The sequence below is a fragment of the Tetrao urogallus genome (assembly GCF_951394365.1).
Source record: "Tetrao urogallus genome assembly, chromosome: Z".
Lineage (NCBI taxonomy): Eukaryota > Metazoa > Chordata > Aves > Galliformes > Phasianidae > Tetrao > Tetrao urogallus.
Window position 1 is genome coordinate 2,032,302 of NC_136816.1, and position 26,108 is coordinate 2,058,409.

General features: G+C 41.6%; 2 protein-coding genes across 2 annotated transcripts in view; both read left to right on the forward strand.

The window, feature by feature from the left end:
- Nucleotides 1-10,115: 10,115 nt before the first annotated feature.
- Nucleotides 10,116-12,214, forward strand: ARL14EPL (ARF like GTPase 14 effector protein like; the record flags this gene model as incomplete). The annotated part of the gene is made up of 3 exons (XM_079548591.1): nucleotides 10,116-10,223; nucleotides 11,521-11,660; nucleotides 11,992-12,214. 3 exons carry the CDS (start codon nucleotides 10,116-10,118, stop codon nucleotides 12,212-12,214), a joined length of 471 nt encoding a protein of 156 aa, XP_079404717.1.
- A 2,064-nt stretch (nucleotides 12,215-14,278) lies between these two features.
- Nucleotides 14,279-26,108, forward strand: part of COMMD10 (COMM domain containing 10) — a gene marked incomplete at both ends in the record, with an annotated part of 97,705 nt that continues 85,875 nt past the window's right edge. The window contains 4 exons of the mRNA XM_079548543.1: nucleotides 14,279-14,310; nucleotides 14,456-14,546; nucleotides 16,088-16,198; nucleotides 19,000-19,155. Coding sequence (XP_079404669.1) covers nucleotides 14,279-14,310; nucleotides 14,456-14,546; nucleotides 16,088-16,198; nucleotides 19,000-19,155 — 390 coding nt within the window. The remainder of the gene's footprint in view (nucleotides 14,311-14,455; nucleotides 14,547-16,087; nucleotides 16,199-18,999; nucleotides 19,156-26,108) is intronic.

The following is a 26,108-nucleotide window of genomic DNA, read 5'->3' on the forward strand; positions in this document are numbered from 1 at the left end:
AATAAATGGCTTAGAGGCTGGTGCAGGCAGAAGAACTTTGGTTTTTTTGACCATGGGGCAATTTACTCAGCTCCTGGCATGACGGCTGCAGATGGAGCTCAACTGTCTGCAAGGGGTAAAAGGATCCTAGCCCAGGAGCTGGCGGGCCTCATTGAAAGGTCTTTAAACTAGGTAAGAAGGGAGAAGGGGACAAAATGAGGACTGCTGAGGTTCAGGTAGTTCAAGGTTCAATATTGAACTTGATGGATGATGAGGGTGGAGTTCGAAGGGATGGAGTGTGGCAGGGGAATGCTGCCTCCCTGAAGTGTCTATACACCAATGCGCGCAGTATGGGAAATAAACAGGAAGAGTTGGAGATCTGCGTGCGGTCAGATGGCTATGATCTCATTGCGATCACAGAGACGTGGTGGGACAGCTGGTATAACTGGAATGTTGTCATGGAGGGCTGTGTGCTCTTTAGGAAAGATCGGCCGGCGAGGCGGGGTGGTAGAGTTGCTCTTTATGTAAGAGAGCAGCTAGAATGTATTGAACTCCACCTGGGGGAGAGTGGTGTAGCAGTGGAGAGCTTGTGGGTAAGAATCAAGGGGCGGGCTGGTATGGCTGACACCGTTGTGGGTGTGTGCTACAGGCCCCCTGATCAGGAGGAGGAGGTTGATGAGGCCTTCCACAAACAGCTGGAAGCAGCGTCACGATCCCAGGCGCTGGTGCTTATGGGGGACTTCAATTATCCAGATATTTGCTGGAAAAGCAATGTGGCCAGGCACGCGCGGTCCAGACGGTTCCTGCAATGTGTTGAAGACAACTTCCTGATGCAGGTGGTTGAGGAACCGACGAGGAGAGGGGTACTGCTGGACCTTATTCTCACTAATAGAGAAGGGCTTGTCAGGGAAGTAAAGGTCGGGGGTAGCTTGGGTTGCAGTGACCATGAGATGGTGGAGTTCAAGATCCTGAGTGGAAGAAGTAAAGCAAAAAGTAGGATTGCTATCCTGGACTTTAGGAGAGCCGACTTCGATCTCTTCCGGGACCTACTAGGAGCTGTCTCATGGGCTGGGGTGTTGGAAGACAAGGGGGCCTGTGAGAGCTGGTGGGCATTTAAGCAGCTCTTCTTCCAAGCTCAGGATCGGTGTGTCCCTGTGAGGAAGAAATCGGGAAAGGGTGGCAGGAGACCTGTGTGGATGAGCAAGGAGCTCGTGCACAAACTCAAAGGAAAGAAGAAGGCCCATGAAATGTGGAAAAAGGGTCTGACTACTTGGGAAGAATACAGGAATGTTGTCAGGGTCTGCAGGGATGCGACGAGGAAGGCTAAAGCCCGCCTGGAATTAAATCTGGCAAAGGGGATAAAGGATAATAAGAAAGGTTTTTTCAAGTACATTAACAGTAAAAGGAAGACTAGGGAGAATGTGGCTCCCCTGCTAAGTGACGGGGGTGTGCTGGTAACGGGGGATGCTGAGAAGGCGGAGATACTGAATGCCTTCTTTGCTTCTGTTTTCAGTGAAAAAGCTCCCACTCGGGAATCTGAGACGCTGGAGGTGAGTGAGAGTATCTGGGGAATGGAAGACCTCCCTTCTGTCAGGGAAGAGGTGGTCCGGGAGCGCCTAGGCAACACCAATGTTCACAAATCCATGGGACCTGATGGGATTCATCCACGGGTGCTGAGGGAGCTGGCAGAGGTGGTTGCTGAACCGCTTTCTGTCATCTTTGAGAGGTCTTGGAGGACGGGGGAGGTGCCTGAAGACTGGAAGATAGACAATGTCACTCCGGTCTTCAAAAGAGGCAAGAAGGAAGACCCAGGCAATTATAGGCCAGTCAGCCTCACCTCTGTCCCTGGAAAGGTGATGGAACAGCTTGTACTGGATGTCATCTCCAGACAACTGGAAGAAGAGGAGGTTATCAGGAGCAGTCAGCACGGGTTCGCAAGGGGGAGGTCGTGCTTGACCAACCTGGTAGCCTTCTATGATGTTGTCTCTGGCTGGGTGGATGGGGGGAGAGCAGTGGATGTAGTCTACCTTGATTTCAGCAAGGCATTTGATACTGTCCCCCACGACATCCTTATAACAAAGCTGAGGAAGTGTGGGATAGATGAGTGGACAGTGAGGTGGGTTGAGAACTGGCTGACTGGCAGAGCACAGAGGGTCGTTGTTGGCGGTGCAGAGTCTGGTTGGAGGCCTGTAACCAGCGGTGTTCCTCAGGGGTCTGTGCTGGGTCCGGTCTTGTTCAACATCTTCATCAATGACCTTGATGAGGGGATAATGGCCATCCTCAGCAAGTTTGCTGATGATACGAAGTTGGGAGGATTGGCTGACACGCCTGAAGGCTGTGTTGCCATTCAGCGAGACCTGGACAGGCTGGAGAGCTGGGCAGAAAAAAACCGGATGAGGTTTAACAAAAGCAAGTGTAGAGTCTTGCATCTGGGGAGGAATAATTCCATGCAGCGGTACAGGTTGGGGGATGAGCTGCTGGAGGGGAGCTCTGCGGAAAGGGACCTGGGTGTCCTGGTGGATGACAGGTTGGCCATGAGCCAGCAGTGTGCCCTTGTAGCCAAAAAGGCCAATGGCTTACTGGGGTGCATTAAAAGAGCGTGGCCAGCAGGTCGAGGGAGGTGATCCTCCCCCTCTACTCTGCCCTGCTGAGGCCTCATCTGGAGTACTGGGCTCCCCAGTACAAAAAAGACAAGGATCTCTTGGAAAGAGTGCAGCGGAGGGCCAAGAAGATGGTGAAGGGCCTGGAGCATCTCTGCTATGAGGAAAGGCTGAGTGAACTGGGTCTGTTCAGCATGGAGAAAAAAAGACTGAGAGGGGACCTGATCCAGGTCTATAAATATCTAAGGTGTGGGGGGCAGAATGGCGAGGCCAGACTGTTTTCAGTGGTGAGTGGAGACAGGACAAGGGGAAACGGCTGGAAACTGCAGCATAGGAAGTTCCGCACAAACATGCGCAAGAACTTCTGTACAGTGAGGTGACGGAGCACTGGAACAGGCTGCCAGGGAGGTAGCGGAGTCTCCTTCTCTGGAGATGTTCAAGACCTGCCTGGATGCCTACCTGTGTGACCTGCTGTAGGGAACCTGCTTTGGCAGGGGGGTTGGACTCGATGATCTCTGGAGGTCCCTTCCAACCCCTACAATTCTGTCATTCTGTGATTAAGACAGAGAAATTTGATTTCTTCTTCTCAGCTGCCCCTTTTGTGTTAGCTGCGGGATGCAGATGTGCGCCGGTGCATGAGGAGTACTGCCCCAAGAAGGATCCAGCCTAACCTGCCGCTGCTCTCCAAAAAACTGCCAGCAGATATGTGTTTCCAATTGGTTGCAACTCTTTTATGTACTTATTGGAATTTAGTGGCGGAGGAAATTTGCGCTAGGGGAAGCTCACTGATATTATTAGTTCAATATGCCTGCAGAATGAACATCAGTCTGGAGATGCTTGAATAATGCTCCTGTATTTTGAGAGATGAAACAGAAATCTGGACTTATGTCAGAAGTATATGAATATACTTATGAAGTTTATACTGCAGATCTCACTGAAGCATAGAAAAAAGCTGCACACGTTTTAACAGAGATAGTCTTTTTTTTTTTTTTTTTTTCTTTTTTTTTTTTAGATTTGTGGCCAAAACAGTGCTGGCAATATGATGATGCTTCATTTGCTACTAAGCAGTTCTAGCTCACAGTCACAAACTTCTCTGTTTATCATGCTTCCATACCAGCAAGGAGGCTGGTAGAGCACCAGAGGCTGGGAAGGAACACAATTGGCCCTGGATAACCAAAGAGATGTCCCCTACCATATAGGTTGTGCTCAGCAATAAAAGCCTTGGGGCAAAGGAGGAAATCGATTGTTCAGAGCGATACCATGTAATGAGCCCTGTTTTCCTGGAAGTACCTGGCCATTTGCCTTCTGATGGGAAAAAGTGAATAAATTCCTTGTTTTACTTTGCTTGCACGCATGGCTTTTGGTTTGCCTAGTAACCTGTTTTTATCTCAACCCATGACTCTTCTCACTTTGGCCTTACAGATTCTGTCCCCCATTCTACTATGAACAGAGTGAGTGAGTGGCTGTGTGGTGCTGAGCTGCTGAGCTGCCAGCCACAGCCTACAACAAAACAGTAAGCTTTGAAGTAGATGCCTGTGTATGCTGTCGCTGATATAGCCCTGACCATCTTGCACTGGTCACGAGTCCTCAGTGAAATGAGCTGAGCAAGTGACAGCATTTAGAGAAGATCTTGTAACATATAAGTGTCATCCACTGGCTGCAGGGAAAGGCTGGAGGGCCATGCTCAGTGGGTGGTGGTCAATGGAGTGAAGTCTAGCTGGAGACCTGTTTCAAGTGGTGTCCCCCAGAGGTCAGTGCTGGGGTCCAAACTGTTTAATATCTTCATTGATGACTCAGATGAAGGGATTGAGTGCACCCTGAGTAAGTTTGCAGATGACACCAAGCTGGGAGGTGGTGTCGATCTGCCTGAGGGCAGGGAGGCCCTGCAGATGGATCTGATAAGCTGGATCGCTGGGCTGAGATGAATGGGATGAGGTTTAACAAGGCCAAGTGCCGGGTCCTGCACTTTGGGCACAACAACCCCATGCAGCACTACAGGCTTGGGGATGAGTGGTTGGATGAGTGTGAAGAGCAAAGGGAGCTGGGGGTGTTGGTTGATGTTCGGCTGAACATGAGCCAGCAGTGTGCCCAGGTGGCCAAGAGGGGCCAACGGCATCCTGGCCTGCATTAGAAATGGTGTGGCTAGCAGGAGCAGGGAGGTGAGCATCCCCTGTACTCAGCACTGGTGAGGCCGCACCTCGAGTGCTGTGTCCAGTTTTGGGATCCTCACTGCAAGAAAGACACTGGAACGTGTTCAAAGGAGGGCAACGAAATGGTGAGGGGTCTTGAGCACAAGTCTTATGAGGAGCGGCTGAGGGAGCTGGGATTGTTCAGTCTGGAGAAGAGGAGGCTCAGGGGAGACCTCACTGCACTTTACAACTGCATGAAGGGAGGTTGTGGTGCAAAAGGGTCTGGCCTCTTCTCCCAGGCAAATAGTAGGACCCGAGGAAATGGCCAGAAGTTATACCAGAGGAGGTTTAGGTTGGATATTAGGAGAAACTTTTTCTCTCAGAGGGTGGTCAGGCACTGCAATGGCTGCCCAGGGAGGTGGTGGAGTCGCCATCCCTGGCAGTGTTCAAGAAGTGCCTGGATGAGGAGCTACGAGATGTGGGTTAGTGCTTGTGGCACTGATAGGAATGGGAGGGGGGTTGGACTGGATGATCTTGCAGGTCGTTTCCAACCTTGTGATTCTGAGATACAAAGAACAAATATGTTGCAAAGCAAACAACTGGGTATTGGATAATGGCCAGGAAGCTTATAAGAATTTGCATATATCCTGATGTTTCTAACATTGTTTACTTTTCTTCTCTAACTTTCTCTCCTAATATTCCTTTCCTCCAATTTCTCTCTTCCTATCTTTGTTTTTCTCCCTTTCTCTCTTTCTCTCCTTCTTCCTTTCCTTCTTTCTCTCTTTCTCTCACCATTGGGAGATTTTCCACCAGCATCAATCTTTTAAAATGTCACCAACAGTTTGAATTTATGTACATAACATCTTGGCCTGACACACAGTATAAACTAATCTGACTAGATTTCAGGCTGATAGTTAAAACAGGAATCATATTTAATTCATAAAGTTCAGCAAAAGTTCAGGAATTGGTACATAAGTATTAATAAAGGCAAAGAGGCCAAATTGAAGAAAAAGAGATATTAACCATCAGGTCATTTAATAATGGTTTTGTTGGTGTTTCTTTTTTTGTGTTTTTTTTTTTTTTGTGTGTGTTTTTTTGTTGGTTTTTTTTTTTTTGTTAGGGAGTCATTAATACCTTTTTCCTGCATTATATAAGGTATAGAAAAATCTGAATACTGGAAAATGTGTAGGAAAATAAAACAAGTTAGAGTTCTTTGTTTGTTTCTTGCTGTTATAGGAATACCTTGGAGAGTTTATCTTTTCTCCCTGAGGGATTTCTGTTTTATTTTTCATGATAAGGAAAACAGCGTGTAAACAAAACAAATTTATGTTAGCAGACTTTAAATCACCTAGCTAAGATCTGTTGCTAGAATTTTACACAAAATTTTGGTTTTAACAGTATTTGGAGTGAAAGAAAATAAAACAGTAAATAAATAATAACTTCACTTGCCCTTAGACTGGTTTGTGAAATGATCAGAGAAAGGATGGATATAGCTAATGTAGTTAAAAAGACGTTCTGAACTATTTGCCTAAGCAGAACAGGAGAGTTTATGGGACTTGACAGCTTGTATGCTCTTCAGGGTTTCACTGTGTTATAGGAAGAGTAATGGTAATCAGCAAAGCATGTACCACGCTGAGAGTTGGCATCTGGAGGGAACAGGTGGAGCCTCAATTGTCTCCCCTGGTGAAACAAACAATACTGAAAGATAGCAAGCTGAACTGGGAGGCTGTGATGTCAGTGTAGCTATTAGGCAACATATTTATTTGCTGACTTTTGCCTGTTGGAGATGACAATCAAAACCCAAAATATTTTGTCTAAATGGTAAGTGGTACAAAATAACACTTCACTTCTTCTTTGCTCTAGAAAAATCTTAATTTTTGTAAAATGCTATAGTAGCTACAATCTTTGTCATTTACTTATCCTTTTTTTTTTTTTTTAAAAAAAAAAAGCTTATTCTTTTACTCACATATAACTGATGGAAGGTAATGCATGAGGACTCTTTTCCTGATTGACTTATAGGTTGTCCATTTCCACTTTTTTTGACAAGTACTGTTTCAAAGATAGTTACCTGGCACGGTCTTCAACCTGCTTCTCTGGGGAGTGTTATTTTGATTATTTGTCTTCTGTTTCAGTCACTGTGGGACTAACGTCATACTCTCACAATCAGAGGAACTGTACATTAAGAAACCCACGCTGTGCCAGCCTCTTTCTCTGGTAAGTACAACATAAAATTCTTAGTATCCCCATTTCTCTTTCGCTCTCTGCTCTGATCTGAACGTATCCCCTTCAGAACTCTAGATATTTGGAAGGTGATTCCAGCAGATCTATTCTGCCTATGCAGGACAATCAGATGATCGTCTCTTAGAGTTCAGCTACAGGATTCCTCACTTCAAGGGAGGCAGAAAGACTCTTGCATTGAAAGGGAAAATTCACGAGGATTTGACTTATTTTACTGGGAAAGGGTGAGATGTGCTCTGGACTCTGCTCACAGGCTGGACCATTACTCTCTCACCACACTTATGAGTTTTTCAGGAAGCTTGCTGATCTGGAAGAGATGAGGCCTATTTCTTTATCTTGTCTGTGTTTTCTTGCTCAACCAAAGGCCATCTTCTGAACATAGAACATCTTCTGAACACATATGGGGCTATAAGAGAAGGCAGGCACCAGTTAATAAGTGGCATTTCCACATCTTGACAGAACAGCCCATAATTAATTCTGAGGAATATGAATCTATTCACATTCTTAATTAAGCTGTCACCAGATTTTCTACAGAGGTTTCAACATGCACGTGTGAATGTACAACATCTGTGCAGAACTACATTGTGAGAAAGATGTGACAACTGAAATGTCTCAGTCTAATCCAGGAGTGAACATATGCAGCTTGAAAACAATGTGCAATCACTCTGGCAAACTCTGCAGGGGTATGTACAAGCTTAAGCTGTTGAGATCAAGCAGCCTGGAGTGTCTGAACGACGGTCACCACATTTTACTAGCTGAAATATTTGGACAGTGTGAGGATCATAAATAGGAATATTGAATTCTTGAAAGAGCAATACAGGAAAATATTTTTCTTATGAAAATCCTAAACAGACCCAGTTCCTTCCAAATCCCAACATCTTCTGAAACTATTCCCTGAATAAAAACATCTGTCACTTGGATAAGACCAAGTCTCTTTTAATATAATGCAGACTCTGATTTTCCTCTTCCCCTAATTTGCTTTTAAAAGCTTTGCTTTTAGCTGTGCCAAGGGTCTATGCTACAATTGCTGTGCCTTAGCCATATGCTTTAGTCACAGCAGTGCTTTGAAATATGGATGGTCACTTTCAGGAAGATTTAGCTACATTTAAAAGGTGTAGAGGAGTAGAGATTCTGTGGGAGGAAGAGTGCAGCTGATGGCTGTCCTCTAAAGACATATTAATATGAAATATTAATGGTAATTACTAGTTTTTAATGCATTGCCCCTGGATTATCTCTACAGCTAGACACAGCTGACCAAAAGCTCACTTACATCAGATGGATAAACACTGTATCAGGTAAAACCATCCTTTCCTTTTGATAATTAAATTGTGCAGACTTTAAAGTGGATGTCTCATGGTTTCCCTCTTCTCCTCATCCCCTTCTGGACATGATCTGGAAGAAAAATCAGTCTACAAGTATATGAATCTTACAGAGTTTCCTAGTCCCACTCTACTTCATCTTTTAATATCTTTCCTGGAGGTTAAATTTTAAAACTTTCCATTTATTACATGTACAGTGACAGAAATATACTACACTTTCTATGCAGAACATTTTCACTGAGGAGATGCAAGAGTATGTGAAATATGTTGTTTGGCTTTTTCCTTTTCTGTCATGATTTTAAATATGCTTCTGATATTGGATGTTTGGCTGCAGATAACTGCTAGGACTGCTTCCAAAGAGGTCGAATATTTATGACACAAAAGGACACTGTGAATTCTGTGTGCTTACATTGGTATGTGCTGATGGCTATACTTCTCCTGATCCCTGCACACTGTAATTTAACAGGCAAAGATGACGTTCATACATACTGATAAAGCGTTGGATGGGTGACTGGACACAAGAGGAGATGCAGGAAGCCAATCTGTATCGGGAGTCCAAGCTGAGTGCATTCAGAAAGCAGTATTAACCTCCTGTGAATATTCTTTCTTGTTTTATTTGTGGATCTCTAGCAAAAAATAACAGAGAAGCAGGTTCCCCCAGATAGAAAATGATGACCCCCCATTAATAGCTTCACTTCTCTAATCCTAAAAAGATGTCTGAGTCGCAGGGCTAAGCCTTGTTCCAGAGCATCCTGTTGTGAAGAGTGTCATTCTTCACATCACTGAAGAAGAGAAAGGGAAACCCTCTCTGGAACTAAGGGCTGGTGCTTTGCTTATTAAAAAAAATTAAAAAAACTTCCCTCCTGCAACTACAGTGTCACTTCCTTCTCAGTGCTAACCTTGCTTTTGTTGCAGAGAGGAACTGAATGCCTAAACTCTTCTCTTGCTTCTCTCAGAGATGTACTGGTCCTTCAGCAATGGTGAGACAAAGCTCTTCTCTGAGACAGAGCTTGGGCAACAATCTTAATGCAAAAGGTAACCAGGCAGAGATTACTGCAGTAGTTTTCAGAGACAGTGGGAGTGACTGGCTAACATCTAAGGAAGGCTTTCAAGAACACCAAAACGAAGCTGATGCTGTTTGGCATTAATGTTAAAGGCACTGGAGCTGCTTATGTTGTATTACGTTTTAAGTGAGAGTCTTCACAAACGGAGTAAAAAGAAGTAGTTATCATCTATCCTGAACAGCTGCCACCACCATTTCTTTGCAAGAGAGAGGAGCTGGCTGGTGCTTGGAAAAAAGATTCACAGAACCCACAGTCCTCACGAGTGCTTTGATAGCAGAGCGAGGCACTTTATTTCATCTACAAACTGCACATTGTATTTCTGAGCAACATCTCTCACAAAGCTAAGGGCTGAGAATAAAGGCCAAGAAGTTTTCTTCTAGAAATTTGCTGTAAGCTGAAAACCACCTGTTTTCCTGTGCTGTAACCTGCCGGCCTGCTCACTTTGGGAGCCTAACAGGAGGAACTGCTGCTAGCACAACAGTGTCACCTGCTGGCAAGCGAAGTGGCAACTCATGCGCCTGCTGTCTTCCCTGAACGCCACAGGCTGCTCATTTGCTTCACGTGAGATTAATGCTCTTCACGTTTACATGAACGATTAAAAACAAAGCAGCTTGGGTGCTTCAGCCTTTGTTTTTTGTATGAGGCATTTGTTATGCATTTGATATTGGTGAAGAACACACGAAAGTCTACTGTGGGTATCGCTTACTGCCCTCTAAAACTTCACTTACAGGCCAGTGAATCTCACACTTCTGTGCGTCTAACACACGTGTATTTCATACAGGTGACATGAATGACCACGTGGAAGAAAATGAGGAGAAACGCAGCACTGCCCAGAAAACATCTGCAGAAGAATCTGTCTGTCCTGCTGCAGACAGAATGACAGCAGAACAACTGGTACGACTTCTCCAGTACTGTTTTATTGCCAAATTCCTTACCATTTGCCTTCAATTTGTTCAATAATTATAAAAGCTAAAAGCTAGAGTCAATAGGAAAATACCACTAAAACAACTGTAAAATAGTTGAGTTTGCAGGGCAGTAATTTAGAGGGCTAAGCACTTGCAAGCTCTAATGAAATAGAGAGGAAATAAAGAAGTATTCTTAGATCTATCTCCATAGAGTCTATCTAGTCTTAGAGGCTATCTCCACAGTGTATTATATTTCCAACTTGAAATTGCATTACTTATGATCACAGACAGCAATGATGCTGATGTATACTTTCTGCACCAAAAATCTACCCCAACTCCAAAGGAGAAATGGTTGAATAATGTAGGAGACAGCCCAATACATTTTTATGAGAATTCAACAGAAAATACACAGCATCAGTGACATCTTTCTCTTGCTTCTCAGAAGCTGTGTGTCTCTATTAAAGATGTTTAGTTTAGCTTCTTCAATTTTATCCATGCTTTTCTCTTAGACCTCACTTGCCTAGTGCTCCCTTCCTGCACTAGCTGATCCTCCAAATATTTCCCTTGCCCTCAGCCTGCTAAGACAAAGCATGTCTATATGAACCTCAGGGAAGAGTGAAGATAAGGGCTAATCTAGCCAATATGTTTATAATTATACATATTTTTTAATATTATGGATAAACTGAAGAAAAAAGTACAAGATTTCTGTCTCCCCAAGACAACTTTCAAACCATGCCACTGTATCAGAATAAGAATCTATACCCAGAATCCTATTAGGTTCCACATTCTATCAAGGCAATAGTCAGTTAACAGCTACACAAACAAATAGTCCTAAAACCATGAAAGAGGGAAGATTTAGGTTGGACGTTAGGGGGAAGTTCTTTACAAGGAGAGTGGTTAGGCCCTGGAACGGGCTGCCCAGGGAGGTTGTGGATGCCCCGTCCTTGGACGTGTTCAAGGCCAGGTTGGACGGGGTCCTGGGCAACCTGATCTAAATGTGGATGTTTGGTGGCCCTGCTAGGCAGGGGGTTGGAACTACATGATCCTTGAGGTCCCTTCCAACCCGGGTGATTCTGTGATTCTGTGATTCTGTGATCTCAGTTTTATGTAGAGCTTTGCCTTATCTTCCTATCTGTGTTAAGTTAGCAAAGATACTAACTTTAATGCCATTTGGAAGCCAGTGAAGGCATTTGGTGGCTAATAAGTGCTCGCTCTAGTTACAAAAATTATAACCTTGCTCTTCTTTCTTTTTTTGTTTTTGTTTTTCTTTTTATGTTTGTTTTTAGCAAAAAGTTAAGAAGGAACTAAAACACTTAATTTTTCAAAATCCAGGACCTCAGATAGCTAACTTCAATCCTGAAACTAGAAAGCAGAGAAAAAAAGCACGCAAGTCACAGATGAAACAAGACTGTTTTAATAAACCCAAGTAAGATGTATTAATTTATTACAAATTTTGCTTTTAAAAATGGTTTTCATACTGTTTACTGAATATAAATGGAGGGAATAAGAGCATTAATATTTTTCAGAGATTTCTTATTACATATGAAAGATACATAGGGAAAATAAACTTTTTCTGTGCGACTCAGATTTTAACTTTTTGAGCACACACACAATGCCTATTTCAATTAGGATCTAACACTTATTTTGACTGAGCTGCAAGTGTTGAAATATTTGTTCTTGGTCTTCACATTTGCTGGGTTTAGGCTTTAAAAATGTCAAAGCACTTTCCAAGAATCACTGTTTCTTTGCTTTTGTAGAACTCTGAGTAAGTATGACAGTCACGGCCGGCTGCATGGGAGTGACGCTGATTTGTGTGACTGCCTGGACGAGAACTGCCTGGGTTGCTTCTATCCTTGCCCCAAATGTAACTCAAATAAGTGTGGGCCAGAATGTCGCTGCAATAGGAAGTGGGTTTATGATACAATTGAGCTTGAAGATGGGAATGTGATCAATGCTTTCCCATTTCCTACTGATCCCTGATTCTGTTCTGATAGGTTTGTACCTCAGTGAAGTTCTCCTTTCTTCATGTTTTATCATAATGGATCTCAGCTTTACAAATTATGAAATGTCTGTCAATGTTGCTTGCACTTCTTTATTGATGTCTCGTCAGCACGCTTAAACATTTCATGTTAAGTAAAATTGTACTGAGGCTCTCAGCTCTGACTCAGGCACATTTTGCAGTGGAGGGGTGATGTCACTGCACAGGAGGCTTCCTGAACCAGGGTAGAGCAAAGAGCAAATCCCCTCCCTGCCTACCTCCGCTGCCCAAGTGCCTGTAGAAGTGTTGATGTCATAGGTGACTCCCCTCTGTGGGCAACTGAGGGCCCAATTTGACGGCCAAACCTCGCACATAAGGAAGTCCACTCCCTCGCTGGGGCCCAGCCTATTGAAGATATGATCTGTTAGCCTCTTGCCTAAAAACTGATCAAATTTATCTTCCTGGTTTTTTTTCTCCTGCCTGGTGTTTTTGCCTAAAGTTTTTGTGAAGGTAAAGATGTTTTTTCCTCTACTAACTTCCTATATGGTTGGGGGTCCTTTTGATTTGAGATCCTTTTGATTCCAAGGACTCCACTGAGTATGTTCTGCTAGGTACAAACTTGAAAACTCAGATAATTAAAGATAGCTAAGTGCAAAACCTTGTTATTTGTCTTCATTTCACTCTACCAGACTTTAAGCTAGTCAGTCAGATACTGAAGCACTACTGAACAATTTGTCTATAGTTTAAGTGAAGAAGTTTTCACTGCTAAAAAAGGATTTAAAAAATACAAAATAAATAATCCCCCTAAAATCAGCAGGTCTCCTTGCATCTATACAGCTCAAACTGGCCCCCCAAAAGCCAAGCCATTCAATGCTGAGACTTTTAGGATACAACAGTGATGTGAAAGAACGTCTAAGGCTTTACCAAATGAGTCAGGAGACGGGAGTTTTGAAGAAGGCAGACCAAGTCTACCTGAAATCAAATGTCAAAATCACCACAGCATGCTGGGACACCTGTATGTTCGGGCTGTGCAGGTGACCACCTAGATGACTGGTCCTATGTGAGCCTGCTTCTGTACTGAGAAAATGGCAAAATGATGCTGATTTTTCTTTCGTCCACTGTTTGCAAATCCCTCTTTTAAATCAAAACCAACATTTGTTTATAAAACTCCTTTTATTTATGGACTCCATAAGTGTCAACCTGCAATTATATAGGTATATTAGTATCTCTGAAATGGACACTAGCAATACAACAGATTTTTATCACTATAGACTAACAGGCAGAAAATGAAGATTATTTGTCCCAAATATTGCAATGAAGCATTACAAGATTCCCGTCCACTGAAAACCTGACAGTATGTTCAGCACCACTCAATCCTATTGCATCAGTTAAAGAGGAATGATTCTTGCACCAGTACTGAACTTATTTCAGTACACGCCAGCATTTGTTGAGATAAGAATGCCACAATTTGCCAGCTTCTGAACTATGCAAGCACAGAAAACAGTTAAAAACAAAAAACAAACACCAAACCAGCTTTGAACTCTTTTCCAGATAATTTTCTCTGGGCTTTTAATATCTCCCATAAAGGCACAACAGAACTCTATATGCATCAAAAGGAGAACAGTGTACAGATTTAATTAACTTCTGTGGGAAAAGCATTAGAGCCTGGCTGAAGAAATACAGACTGATAGTTCCTCACCTGATAAATATTTGCACCAGCACCATTGCAGTCCCTACAGCTCCACACTTCTTGCTTAGTACCGCCTGCTGTAGCTTCTCCTTCAACACGTTACTCATAACCCCAAGACACTTTAAGATGAATTACTCGGGAAACATACGTTACAGTCATCAGACCAAATGCTCACAGGCGCACAGGCGTAGGCTGCGCAACCTCGATTTCTTCCCTTCGCGTGACCAGATGCGAGCATTTACGCGCAAGCATTAAAAAACCAGCAATGACAAAATACAGCACATCAACCCCAGCTGCCCGTCACAAGAGGCTGCAAACCGCCTTCCGGCACGCCCCGCCGCGCTGCTGACGTTGGGGCGGGGCGGCAGCGGCAGCCATGGCGGCGGCCGTGGTTCCGCAGACGGACAGGTAGGCGCGTGGAGGCGGCGGTGGCGACAGCGCGTCTCCCCGCTCCCAGCCCGCCCCGGCCTGAGCGCCGCTGCGGGGTGAGGGCGGCGCGGCGCGGCGCGGCGGGGCGTGCTGCAGCCTGACCTCTTCCTCTGCTTCCGCACAGCATTCGCAGGGCCGTGCTGCTGCTCAACGCCGTGGATTCGGGTCGGTTCCCGCGCCTGCTGTCCCGTCTGCTGCAGAGATTGCATCTGAAGGTGGGCGGCGCGGCTCGGAACCGTTCTGCCGATGTGTTTGTCACCTTTGCCGATCATTTATATGCTTGTTTGCTTGTTTTTCATTGTGCGTTAGGCATAAAATCGTCAGTTTGGTATCTCTGCGTCGCCCCGAAACATCAAAGGGAATTTAAATGTGGAACTGTAAGAGAAATGATTAAACACAAGTGCTTTTGTTGAGGATTTCTTTCAGCTGTAGTCTTGAGATCGCGTTGCATATCCCTTTGTTCTGTGTTTGCTGAAACACGAAGTTTGCATTATGCTCACGTGCAGGATGGCACTAGGGCAGCGCAGGGTGGGAGCAGCGTAGGTAGGAGTAAAATCTTGTTTGTGGCTGCAGCTCACGGACTGCGAGGGTTCTTTCTTAACTTAATTCTGTTTCTGATTTTCTCCCGTCCAGAATTGCTGGCTTGGATGCTGCTGTTACTGTGGAGAGCTGTCTCAATTGTTCTGAGTGGATGCTAGCTCGTTAAGAAAGCATCGCTAAGTTTTTCGGTGCTCAGTACCAGATCAATAGCTTTTAACAGGAGCAAGGTTTGACATGAGTAGGCTGACTTAATGAGCCCATCTCATGGATCTTCCCATTGCCTTCCCAAAGTACCTGGCCTGGGGATGAAGGCCTTGGAGCCCTTCACTTAATTTACTTTTCTAACAGGGCACATGCCTGGAACTCTGCATCTGCTTCTAAAAGCTGATCGTTCAAGTAACACTTCTGTTTTGATACTGTTCCTGCAGACACTGTGATTATTGATGTTTTGGTGTGATTGCCTTATCTTGTTTATTCTGTCAGCTCAATTGCCTTTTTTTGGTGAACTCTCCTTTTTTGGGCTATTAACTTGTCGAGATGTTGCATTCTTATGTTTGCAGCATAGTAATTGCATTTTAAAGGGTGACAATATCTGCATTTAAAGTACTGTTTAATTTATTACAGTAATCATGACTGCTGTATTTAAAAGTACAGCACACTCACAGTAATTTTCAGTAACGTGGTGTAGAATAGGCTATATTTAAATCCAACTTTCAAAGCAACGTGCTTTGACTCAAGGCTTTATTTTCTTTACCACAGAACGGTCATTTTTCAAAAGAAGAATCTGCAGTGGAGGAAGCCTACGGAATTAACTACACAGCAGCTTTTGCTTCCTGTTTTCTTTGGAGTCTGATTCAAGCAGTGTGCTTCTTATTTATGGAAGTTTGTTGCACGTGATGATCTGACGCAGTTTTTTAACATTTTGAGAAATGTTTTCTTAGCAGCTCTCAAGCATAAACAGAAAGCTTTTTTTTTTTTTGTGGTGTATTTCGAGTGATCCTGATAGAAGCTGCAGTATCTCATAAGAAGTTAAACCTGAATTTCAGTGAGATAAATTAGTTTTTTTTTTTCCTGATGGAAAGGGCTTTATTTTATTTCCAGTTAAGAAAACTAGAGAAACGTAGTGTTTATAAAAATGATGAGAAAGCCTTTTTTTGGCAGATACATGGTGGCTGAACAGAATCAGCAGTCAGCAGTAACCATTCTTGTGTTTCAGGCTGAAACCAGCTTCAGTGAAGAGGAGGAAGAAAAACTTCAGATAGCTTTTTCACTGGAAAAACAAGATCTTCATCTAGTTCTTGAAGCCATATCATTTATTTTGGAGCAAGTACGTTGTTTTTAGCACTATGAATTGATAAATGCTTTTCTTTTATCAGACTGTAGATTTAAAAATACAGATGTCAAGATAGAAAATATTTTGTGGGAAAGTGTCTGTGGTATATTACATATATTTTGGGGGGCATGATTTTCCACTTGTATACTGATTTGTATGGAACTCATTGCATTTGTGGCGTAATTTTCCAGCCAAGGTAAATACAGGCAATGGAAATTAGCTCTGCGTGACTGTCGGGAGTGTTGCTGCACTTGAGGAAGTGACAATTGTTACTTGCAGGTGAACAGGCACACCTGCTATAGCTCTTGTATCTGAATGAGTGGGTGCCTTGTACGAGGAGGATGTTTTCTGCTTCTGCCCTGGGTTGCCACTCAACCACCACTGAGGCGGGAAACGATGGTAAACAAGGTAGCTCAGCAGCTCTGACAGTTGCAGTGTTGCTGCTGCTGCATTTCTGTGCAAGTGCGATAAGTTTTTGTGCATAGGAAGCGCGCTCTGGTGTTAATCAGATGTGCTGTGCTAGGTGACTTGTGTCTTTCTTGCACCTGTCAATTTAATGTTAATTAACTTAGTATATTCCACAGTATCAAAAAGAAAGCATAGTCCTGCCTGCATTTCCTATCCACCGAACAGTTAAAAATTGTGGCCAGATCCAAACTGGAATTTTGAATTTTCATCTCACCTGGAAACAGCCTCTCTGTTTTAATTCACTTGACTGCTTAATTTGTGTGACAGTTACTGGAGATGAGTAGAAAAATTAGAAAAGCATGTCTTAGGACTTACTTTCTAAATAAAAAAACAACCCCAAAACATATTAATTAGTCCAAAGAAGGTTTCTATATGGAATGCATATTGTTTAAAGGCTCTTCTGCGTTTCCACTGATAGCTACTCTTTTTAGAAATGCTGCTTGTTCTTTCAAAGCATGGCCTTGATAATAGACTTGTGATCTACTGGTGTGTTATAAAAATAAGATTGCTGTGTGGTCTTTGCTGTATGTGGTGTATTTTTTTTTTTTAAGGTGTGGAAGAATGATGGAGTCCTGGTGTTTGTTTGTTGTTTTTTTTTGAGTGGTGGGCACCATATGATAGAGAGTGTTTATCACAGAAATCAGTGCTGTGGCCGCAGTAGCAAGCTCACCTTTTCTGCAAAGTACTGTCCCTTCAGAATATTATGTGATTCAGCATATGTGATAGCTTGGCTTTGCTAATAATTTGACAGTATCAAGTGGGAGAAGTTGTTCTTTTTTCATGGTCACAATAGACTTTAAAATGCTTGGGCGCTACCCACAGTGGAAGCATAAGGAGGTATACTGACTATATGAGGTGCAGTTTGGCCTGGTTCCATGACTAAATGGGGTTGGGGGGCCCATGTCCTGGGAGATGGGGAAGGGTGAAAAGGTGAAAAGGTGGTGAGATGGGCCTAAAAAGCCATTGGCAGTTAGCTAAGGGAGAAAACTAATTTACAAATCTGATAGTGTAATGCAAGATAACACAATATAATATGGTTGAAATTGAGGTTAAGGAGTCAAATAAAATGAAAGCGTGTGTCCAAAACAAAAGGCCTTACTCTAATGCTGTAGGTGAGATGGTTAGGGAGCACGCTGCAGTGACAAGCAAGAAGAAGGGCACAATCTCATGACTCTGGAGCAGTTTTATCTCTCTCTCTAAATGGAAAACAGAAATGAAACAGTGAAAGTCTGCTGGGGTTGGACCAGATGACCTCTGGAGGCCTCTTCCAGCCCCTACAATTCTGTGATTCTGTGAGATGTAGTTCTCTTCTCTGAGAGGTACCCTGGAGCTATTGACAGTCTACAGAACTGGACCATTAACTTGTTAACTCCATGTGCACTGCATGATGTTATGATGTGAAACATCAGTAACAGAAATCGTACAGCCATGATATTCCATACCCTATTCCATATCACCATGTCATGCTTAATATGTATACAAACAGTAAGTAACATGCACTGAACACACATGCACACACACATACATACATGGAATTATTGATTGCACTCCCCAGCATCAAATTCCCTTATGGTGAACATTGAACATCCCCATTTTTCTCCATCACCCACTAAGTGGACCCAGGTCTCTGAACAAAACAGTTCCATGGAGAAGTTTGCCCTTTCCAGAAGCTGGAAGGATCCAAACTGCTTTTCCCAACACGCTTTTTACATGTACCACAGAGACCTTATCTCCCTCTGCAGTATGTAGGGGGCTGGATTGGGCAGGACTGTGTCCATTGATTGGTCCTCCAGTGTTGACTGAACAGGTGGCTTCTGCTAAATGCTTTTCCCAGTGCTTAAATGTTCTGCCACTCATTGCTTTCAACATGGTTTTTAACAATCCATTGTGCATTTACCAGAAGCTGGCACGTAATAGGGGATGTGATAAATCCACTCAGTGCTGTGATCTTTGGCCCAAGTCTTTACAGGGGAATTTTTGAAATGAGTCCTATTATCTGACTCAGTTCCTTCTGGAGTGCCATGTCACCACAGGACTTATTTCTTGGGACCTAGTGTGGTGTTGAGTTTGGTTTGCATATGTAACTTTTCATGGTTTATCTTGAATCATCTGTATTATTGCATTTTGAGTTGTGATTGGGAAAGTTACACTCTTCCATTTCCTCTGTGAAATGGTTAGGATGAACACAGTGCTTGCAGTCCCGTTGTAGAGCTGCTAGTAAAAAAATCTTGTGTGCATGTGCAGGCCATCTGTAGTATTGTAGAATTGGTTTGGCACAACTTGTGAAACAGTGCTTTAACGATAGTGGTTGTTTTTCCTTTAAACAGGCTGTTTATCACAATTTGAAGCCTGCTTCACTGCAACAACAGCTGCAGAGCATCCACCTGGACCAAGACAAAGCTGAGGCATTCGCTAGTGCATGGGCAGCTGCGGGTCAAGAGACAATTGAGAAGTTCAGACAGAGGATTTTGACCCCTCAGAAGGTAATTCTTACTGTTTAAGAGATTAAAGCTATATAGTTGTGTTTTAAAGCGAGGTGTCTAACATAAAGAATCTATGACAGCACAGGGTACTGAAAACAAAAAAGGTACATGTCATCAATGTAATGAAGTTGTGCTGCCTCAAAGAGGTGTTTATGTGTTAGTTTAGCTGCTATAACTGTTTGAACTATGCAGAGTAATGTGCCGTACGTGTCATTTGTGATATGCTTTACACTATATGAGCATGCTTTACACTAGGTCATAGGTGTCCAGCTTCTTGGCTTGCCTGTGCCACGTGGGGTAAATAGGTATTGTCTTGGGCCACAAGTGAAATATGTGGATAACGTGTATATAACTACCAAAACTTATTTTTAATATACTTGAATTAAAACACAAAAAGCAGAGAGCAAGAAAACCATAAAACTTCTGGAGTATTAGGATTTGTGAAACTTGTGCATCAGTTCAGTGGAAGTGGTTGCCATTCCTAGTGAGTTCTCAAGGAGGTCAACTGAGATTCTTGATGAAATATGTCTCTTGCCGTGCTGCATCATTGAAAACAGTTGTTCACAAGTGTGTGTACTGACAAAAAAAGAGTGATGACATGAGCAAGGTGTGACTGTCGAGTGATGGATATTTTCCTCAGCTAAGAAAGTGTAGTAAAAATACATGATCAAATTTTAATTTGAGATGAATGTTTGATTGCAACTCTGTACATTCCATTTGAAAATTTGCAGGTAACGTGGTTATGTTGTCTGAAAGTAGAGTTGCAAATATACCAAAAAATTCTTGATTTCTTTGGGGGGGAATCTTGATTGCTTTTCTCAAATTCCTGTATCAAAACTGTTGATTTTTGAAAAAACAAAGCTGCATACTATATGCCAATACATCAAAGTGTGTGAAATTATAACTATAACTTGAGTTTGCCCTAATTTGTTTCATTTTGAGTGCAGTTACTTTTTGAAATGTAGTACAGATAAGGTGATTTTCACCTTGAGGACACATTAAACTAATTTGAAGAAGAGATAAAATCCACCAAAAATGCTAAATCTGTGAGCCATTTTTAATCATCTTGTTGTGGCACAATTTTTCTCTTTGATTCCATAAAGGACTTGATTTTGCTTCACAAATCCAAAAAAGTCTTTTTGGCATTTCACTCTGACTTTAGCCCCCTTCCTTCAGAAAAGCAAATGACGTCTTCGTAATCAGCATCCAGACTTTTAAGTACTTTATACTTTATTCATGGGTTAGCTGATGATTTGCATGACATTATCTGTTTTTAAAGCTTTTGCACAAAATTTTCCTGGATGTACAATGCTGTGGTATTTGATAAAATGTGAGTTGTCAGTGGCAGTTGCATAATTTTGTACTAATCTTACAGGTCCATCTTTTTTTTACAGACCATCACCAGGGTGTCTTCAATAGCTGTATAGCTGAGGAAGGTTAAAGAAAATTGTTTTAATTTATCTTTCGCTGTTTCATGTGCATCAGGATATCTAGTTGTCTTTAAATGGCACAGTAGAAGCCATTTCTTCAGTGACATTATACTAACAGTACCTGTAATGAAAGTGGCAGGTTGAGCTGTCTTTGTAGCATCAATGTTTTCATTTATTGCCAAAGCCTTACTTCCCAAATTTCTTGCATTGTGTTTTCCTGTTTCTTTGATTTGCCTGATTCCAGTCTGGCGAGGCAAACTGATTTTAGGAAAATCCATTATTTTATCAGGACAAATTACATGTGCCGTGCTTTCCAAACACTGCTTAGTAAACTAGTGTTCATGAAATGATTTTGATTATTTATTTATTTTTTTTTCCAATTAGATTTACTACCTCTTAAGTAGTTTTTATAATGGAGTCTGTTTGATTTTTAACATCTTTTTTTTTAAATACGCAGCCAACAAGCTGCACACGCTCATGCCATGAGTAATACACATGGGTTTTGGTGCAGCTGAGTGCATGTAGTGGGTGCAAGAGAGAGAATCAGCACTGCAGTGGGCCCTCCCTGTGTCCTGGTTTCAGCCCAGGCAGTGTTGATCACCCAGTACTGTTTGTACTGAGTGATGGGTGCGTGCCTGGGGCTGGGCCAGGCCTCTTGATGGAGAGTTGTCCATGGCATGAGGCCGGGTGTGAGCTGCATTGTGAGTTGTGCCAGGCCACATGCAGGCTGTGGTTTGGACATGTGGACCTCCTGTAAAGTGTGCTCATGAGCACCGGTAGTGGCCTGGCTTGTCTCGTTTCTCTGTCATTAGCGTGTTTCAGAGCATCTGCTGCTTTCGATTTTCTAATCTGGATAATTAAGGAAAGCTTTCATGCTTCATGTGTGTCTGTTGCCAGTTAAAACTAGGGCACGTGCTGTTGAAGTCTGATGCACTGTATCTTTAGGCGTAAATGAGCAGGTATAAAATCCTGTTGTTTGCTTGTGATGAGCCTTCAGGGGAGCGTAAATGGAACCTGTGTCAGTGTCAGACATGATCAAATGATTCAACAGAACTGTTGAACATTGACTTAGTTGTTTTTCATTTTTATCTTTTTTTATCTTACTGGGCTAAGATTTGTTTTTTTTTTTAATCCTTTCTGTTACCCAATTGGTTAGTGAAATGTACATAGAAAATAAATCTGGTAAGGAATATATGGTGCTGACAAATAAGAGCATAGTACAAGCAGCTTTTGTTTTTTTAGAAGTATAGGCACATTTTAAGAAGACAAAATCTGTCAGTTGCAGAGGCTAAAGATATTTGTAATTAGGTTACAGCTGATTTTTTCCAAAGTGTTTGAACTTGATCACGTGGAAAGCTGGGTAATTTTAGGCACGTGTAGATTCAGAAACTGTGGTTCTTGATGTGCAAAGTTCTATTCATTCAGGAAGCATAGCAAGTAAATGGCGTATAATGTAAGTATGCAAAAAAGATTACCTGCACATATTTTTGCCTTGTTTTTTTGAAATAATACTTGTCGATGTCAAGCACGTAAGTCCCAGAGTTTGAACTGTCTGAGGTGCAGTGTGACAAGCATAACTTTCTGTTGAGAGAGGTGAGCAATTTGAAAACCAAGTGAAATCATGGAAGGTTACAAGGTGAACTTTTCAGAACACAGCATGTGTGGACAGATCAGGAGGTGATTCTGAAGATGCTCTGCCAAGCAAATGTCTCAACAGACTTCTTGGACATACTGTTAGGTGATCTTTTTTTTGCTGTTGAGTTTTCTACTTATAAGAAACTAGTACAAAAACCCTTGATAATCATTTATCTGTAATTCTAGCTGTGTTAGAACTTTGTGCCTTTTTTACATTCTGTGACCTTATTGGGAAAAAAACGCTGTTTCTCTACTATGTTATATAATGGAATGACATTTTGGTAGCATGTTACAATTCATACCAAGTTTAAAACTGTCATTTGTAATTATTTACATACTACAAAAGTAACTGCAAAATTCTGTCAATTCCTTTTTTAAAATGTTTGTACTTTTAAAATGAAATTTAAATATGGGCATCTGCCTCTACAAATGCTTCAAAGAAAAGTTGAAAATCTTTTTTTTTTCTTTTTTTTTTTTTGCTATTCTGGATGGCAAATTGAGTTGCAGCTTGAGGGCGAATGTAGGATTTAAAGTGTTGTTTGAGGTTTCAACAGCTTGAATTTACTTCCTCAGTCGGTTTTATAAAACCTTTTAAAATCCTAATCCTTTAGACTTCAGTTTAGTGAAAAACTCTGAAGTTCATGAAAGCTTTTCCTTAGGCGAAGGATTAAGTCAGTTATTTTTTTCTACTAATAAGGCATGTATAGAAAAATATTTAAAAATTGCATGGGAAAGGGAAGGAACTCATGATCTCACTACATGGAATTCATAAGATTACAAGTGTAGTAGATGGCTGCACGATCCCCTCATTTATTTCAATCTGTCTTCTATAAGTAATAGTGAATTAACACTTATTTGCTGTGTTGTCTTTAAGAAATTGGGGAAAATATTGTATTAAGATACACTGTTCTAGTAGCTAACTTTCTCTAAATTGTCATAATTACCACTTGACTTTTTAAAAGAAGTTGATACACTGAAAAACACCTGGTAAGAGATAGGTTTTAGATGAAATTTATAACTTGGACTTCAAAATTGATTTTTAGAAATTATATTAGATGTAATTCTCCTTAAGGAACCTAATTATTCATACTCTGCAGTGTGTTTATGGTTAAAACATTATTTTTAGGAGTCGATCCCATAAATGTGCCCCCCCATATACGTACTTTGAGTGTGCTTGTTTACACGGCCCTGTGCAAGTTCCTGGTTTGCTCACTTGTCTCACAGAAGGAATATTTTATATGTGAAAATAAAGTGGTTCGTTTGTCACAACAGTTAGCAATGTGATTGCAAGATAGCTGAGGTTTGAAGGGATGTCTGTAGATCATCTGGTCCATTCCTCATGCTCAGGCATGGCTGCCTGGGGTGGATTGCCCAGGATAGTGTCCAGGCAGCCTTTGAAAATCTGCAAGGAGGGATGCAGGTAGGTTCACTACCTATTTGGGGGAAATGATGTCTTACAGACAATTTCCTTGTGTTTGTATTTTGTTTTTCTTAAACCAGATAGCATTCAGATTCTGTCCTCCTGCTGCACGTGTGGGTGGTAATGCACTGGCTGATAGCTTCATTAAGATTACAGGCCAAATTCAGTTTATTATTAAAACAGAATAAGTATTTCCCAGGTGAGGAATATTAATCTCCTCTGTGACATACTGAAAACTGCTCTTAATTGTTAGAAAAAAATGGTTTTTTTTGGGCTGAGGTCTTTGAGTGTTTTTTTGGTGCAGTCTGCTTGGTTGATAGGAGCCTATTGTCCTGAGAGGTGAATAAAAAATGTACAGTTAAAGCTTTATCACCTAATATTATTTATTCTTTTACTTCATCCTTTCATTTTCTTTCACTAATCTGTTTATAGTCAGCCTTCAGCTGCCCAGTATTATTAATTATGTATAGTCTACTGTTGCATTAATTAGTTCTTTGAGTCTTTCCTGCTATGGTAGTCCCTTTACTACATTATTTCTGCTGGGTGATACATTCCTTATCAGTTGGAATGATGATATTTGTATCAGGGTTTGTTTTTTTTTTGTTGGTTAAAGGTATTCTTACTTTGACCTTTAGGATGATAGGAAAGCGATAAGTCTGATCCAGTTTTTAAGGTAACATGTCAGTTCAGACATTAGGACACATTGTTTGGATTAAAATGTATTTATTTGTTTCTCCAAGGAGAAGCAAGCTTTCTGGTGAAGTTCATTCTGAATTCTCATGGCAGTTTTTCATTGATTTCTTTACTTTTCTCTGCTGTTACCCCTCCAAAAAACAAAGCCAGCCAAAATAAAAACCCCATCCTTACTATGTTCTGTATACATTTATTTATTTATTTATTTATTTTGCTGCTATGTAAGTCTGTCTATTCTAACAAGCATGTTGAGCTGTATTCCTCATAGGCTTCTTGTTATGGAGAACTGTTTGCAATATCTCTAAAATATACATAATAAAAAAGGAGTCCTGTGTTTCCAAGCGAGGGGAAGTTTTTTAAGGCATTGAGATAGCCTTACTTAATATAATGGTGTGTGGGAATGCAACTGGTGTAATTACATACCTATAACTCTTCACAGAGCTGTCAGTTCTGTATGTTGATGTCTGTTCGAGGCCTTACGGGAAAAATTCCGAAAGGAATTTTGTCTAAAACTGGTCTTCTTAAGGGGTTTATCTGTAGCATGAATGTACTCAGCTCCCTCTGTTAGATGCTGGCTGGTCTGTAGAAATAACATTCTGAATGACGTGCATCCTAGGGCAGTTATGACAGAGCAGAAATTTGGGGTTGTGTGTATTTTGGGGGAAAAAAATTCATTCTGATATTGGTAAAAAAGCAAAATAAACAGGAATACAGTTTAAGCAGAAATAAGGCATCTATCAGGTTCTGGTTAGTTTTTGCTCCTCTAATTCTTACAGTGACAAGCAGAGGTCACAAGACAGTTTAGTCCCTATGGGTATTGTCACAGTGAATTGTGAGGCAACTTGCATGATACAATGCCATCATAGATAGTGGCAAAAAGAAATCAACTGATGAAAGATGAAATAAGGGCTTGGTTTTATGCCTTCTGAGATTTATTTTGAAAGCCTGCTACTGCACGGCTGAGTTCCTTTAATCTTCTGCTCATTGTTACTGTTACTGTGTACTTTAATAATATACAGTTTCTTAGCTGCTGTTACTTGAGGATTTTTTTAATGAGATTTTTTCCTATCTTTCTTACCCTCTTCTTTTTCTCTATGAAATAGGTGCAAATGATAAGGGACAGGAGATAACATTTTGAGGACATCTAGAAACATCTGAAACAATTGCTCTATTTCTGTGCACAATATAGCCATTTTAAGTTGGAATGAAATGCTGTGCTGATCGCATTTAGCATCTTGTGTAATGCAGACTATGATTTTTTTCCATTAGTATGTAAAAATTCTTGAAAAAGATGGTCTGGTTATGATTTCCGGGCATGAAATGATAGGTAATTTCTGGTGTATCTTTGTCGCTAATAAAAATGGGCCTTATAACTGTTTAAAAGCTGCCTGACTTCATTTTACCACCAGAAGTTTTTGCTATATATTCTTCTGCTAGGCAGAAGAGTCAGTCAGCTATTTTTTTCCACTTGGATACTTCTGGTGTGTACTTTTACTGCTCCTCTGAACTTGGAGGAGGGGGTTTTCCTCTTTAGATTGCTTATGTCTGAGCTATAAATCACCCTCTTTCAAATAGTATTGGTTACTTATTCCTAACAATATAGCAGTTGAAGCTTGGAGTTTGCAATCTTAAATTATCTGTATTTACTTTAGACTTTGTTACAATAGACTTTAAATTAATAGAGTTCCAGCATTGATGTAGTGAAGCTGCTGTGTGTAAACTGATGTAATGCTGTTATGGATGTACTACATTTGGTAGAAATAGATGAGTAGAGT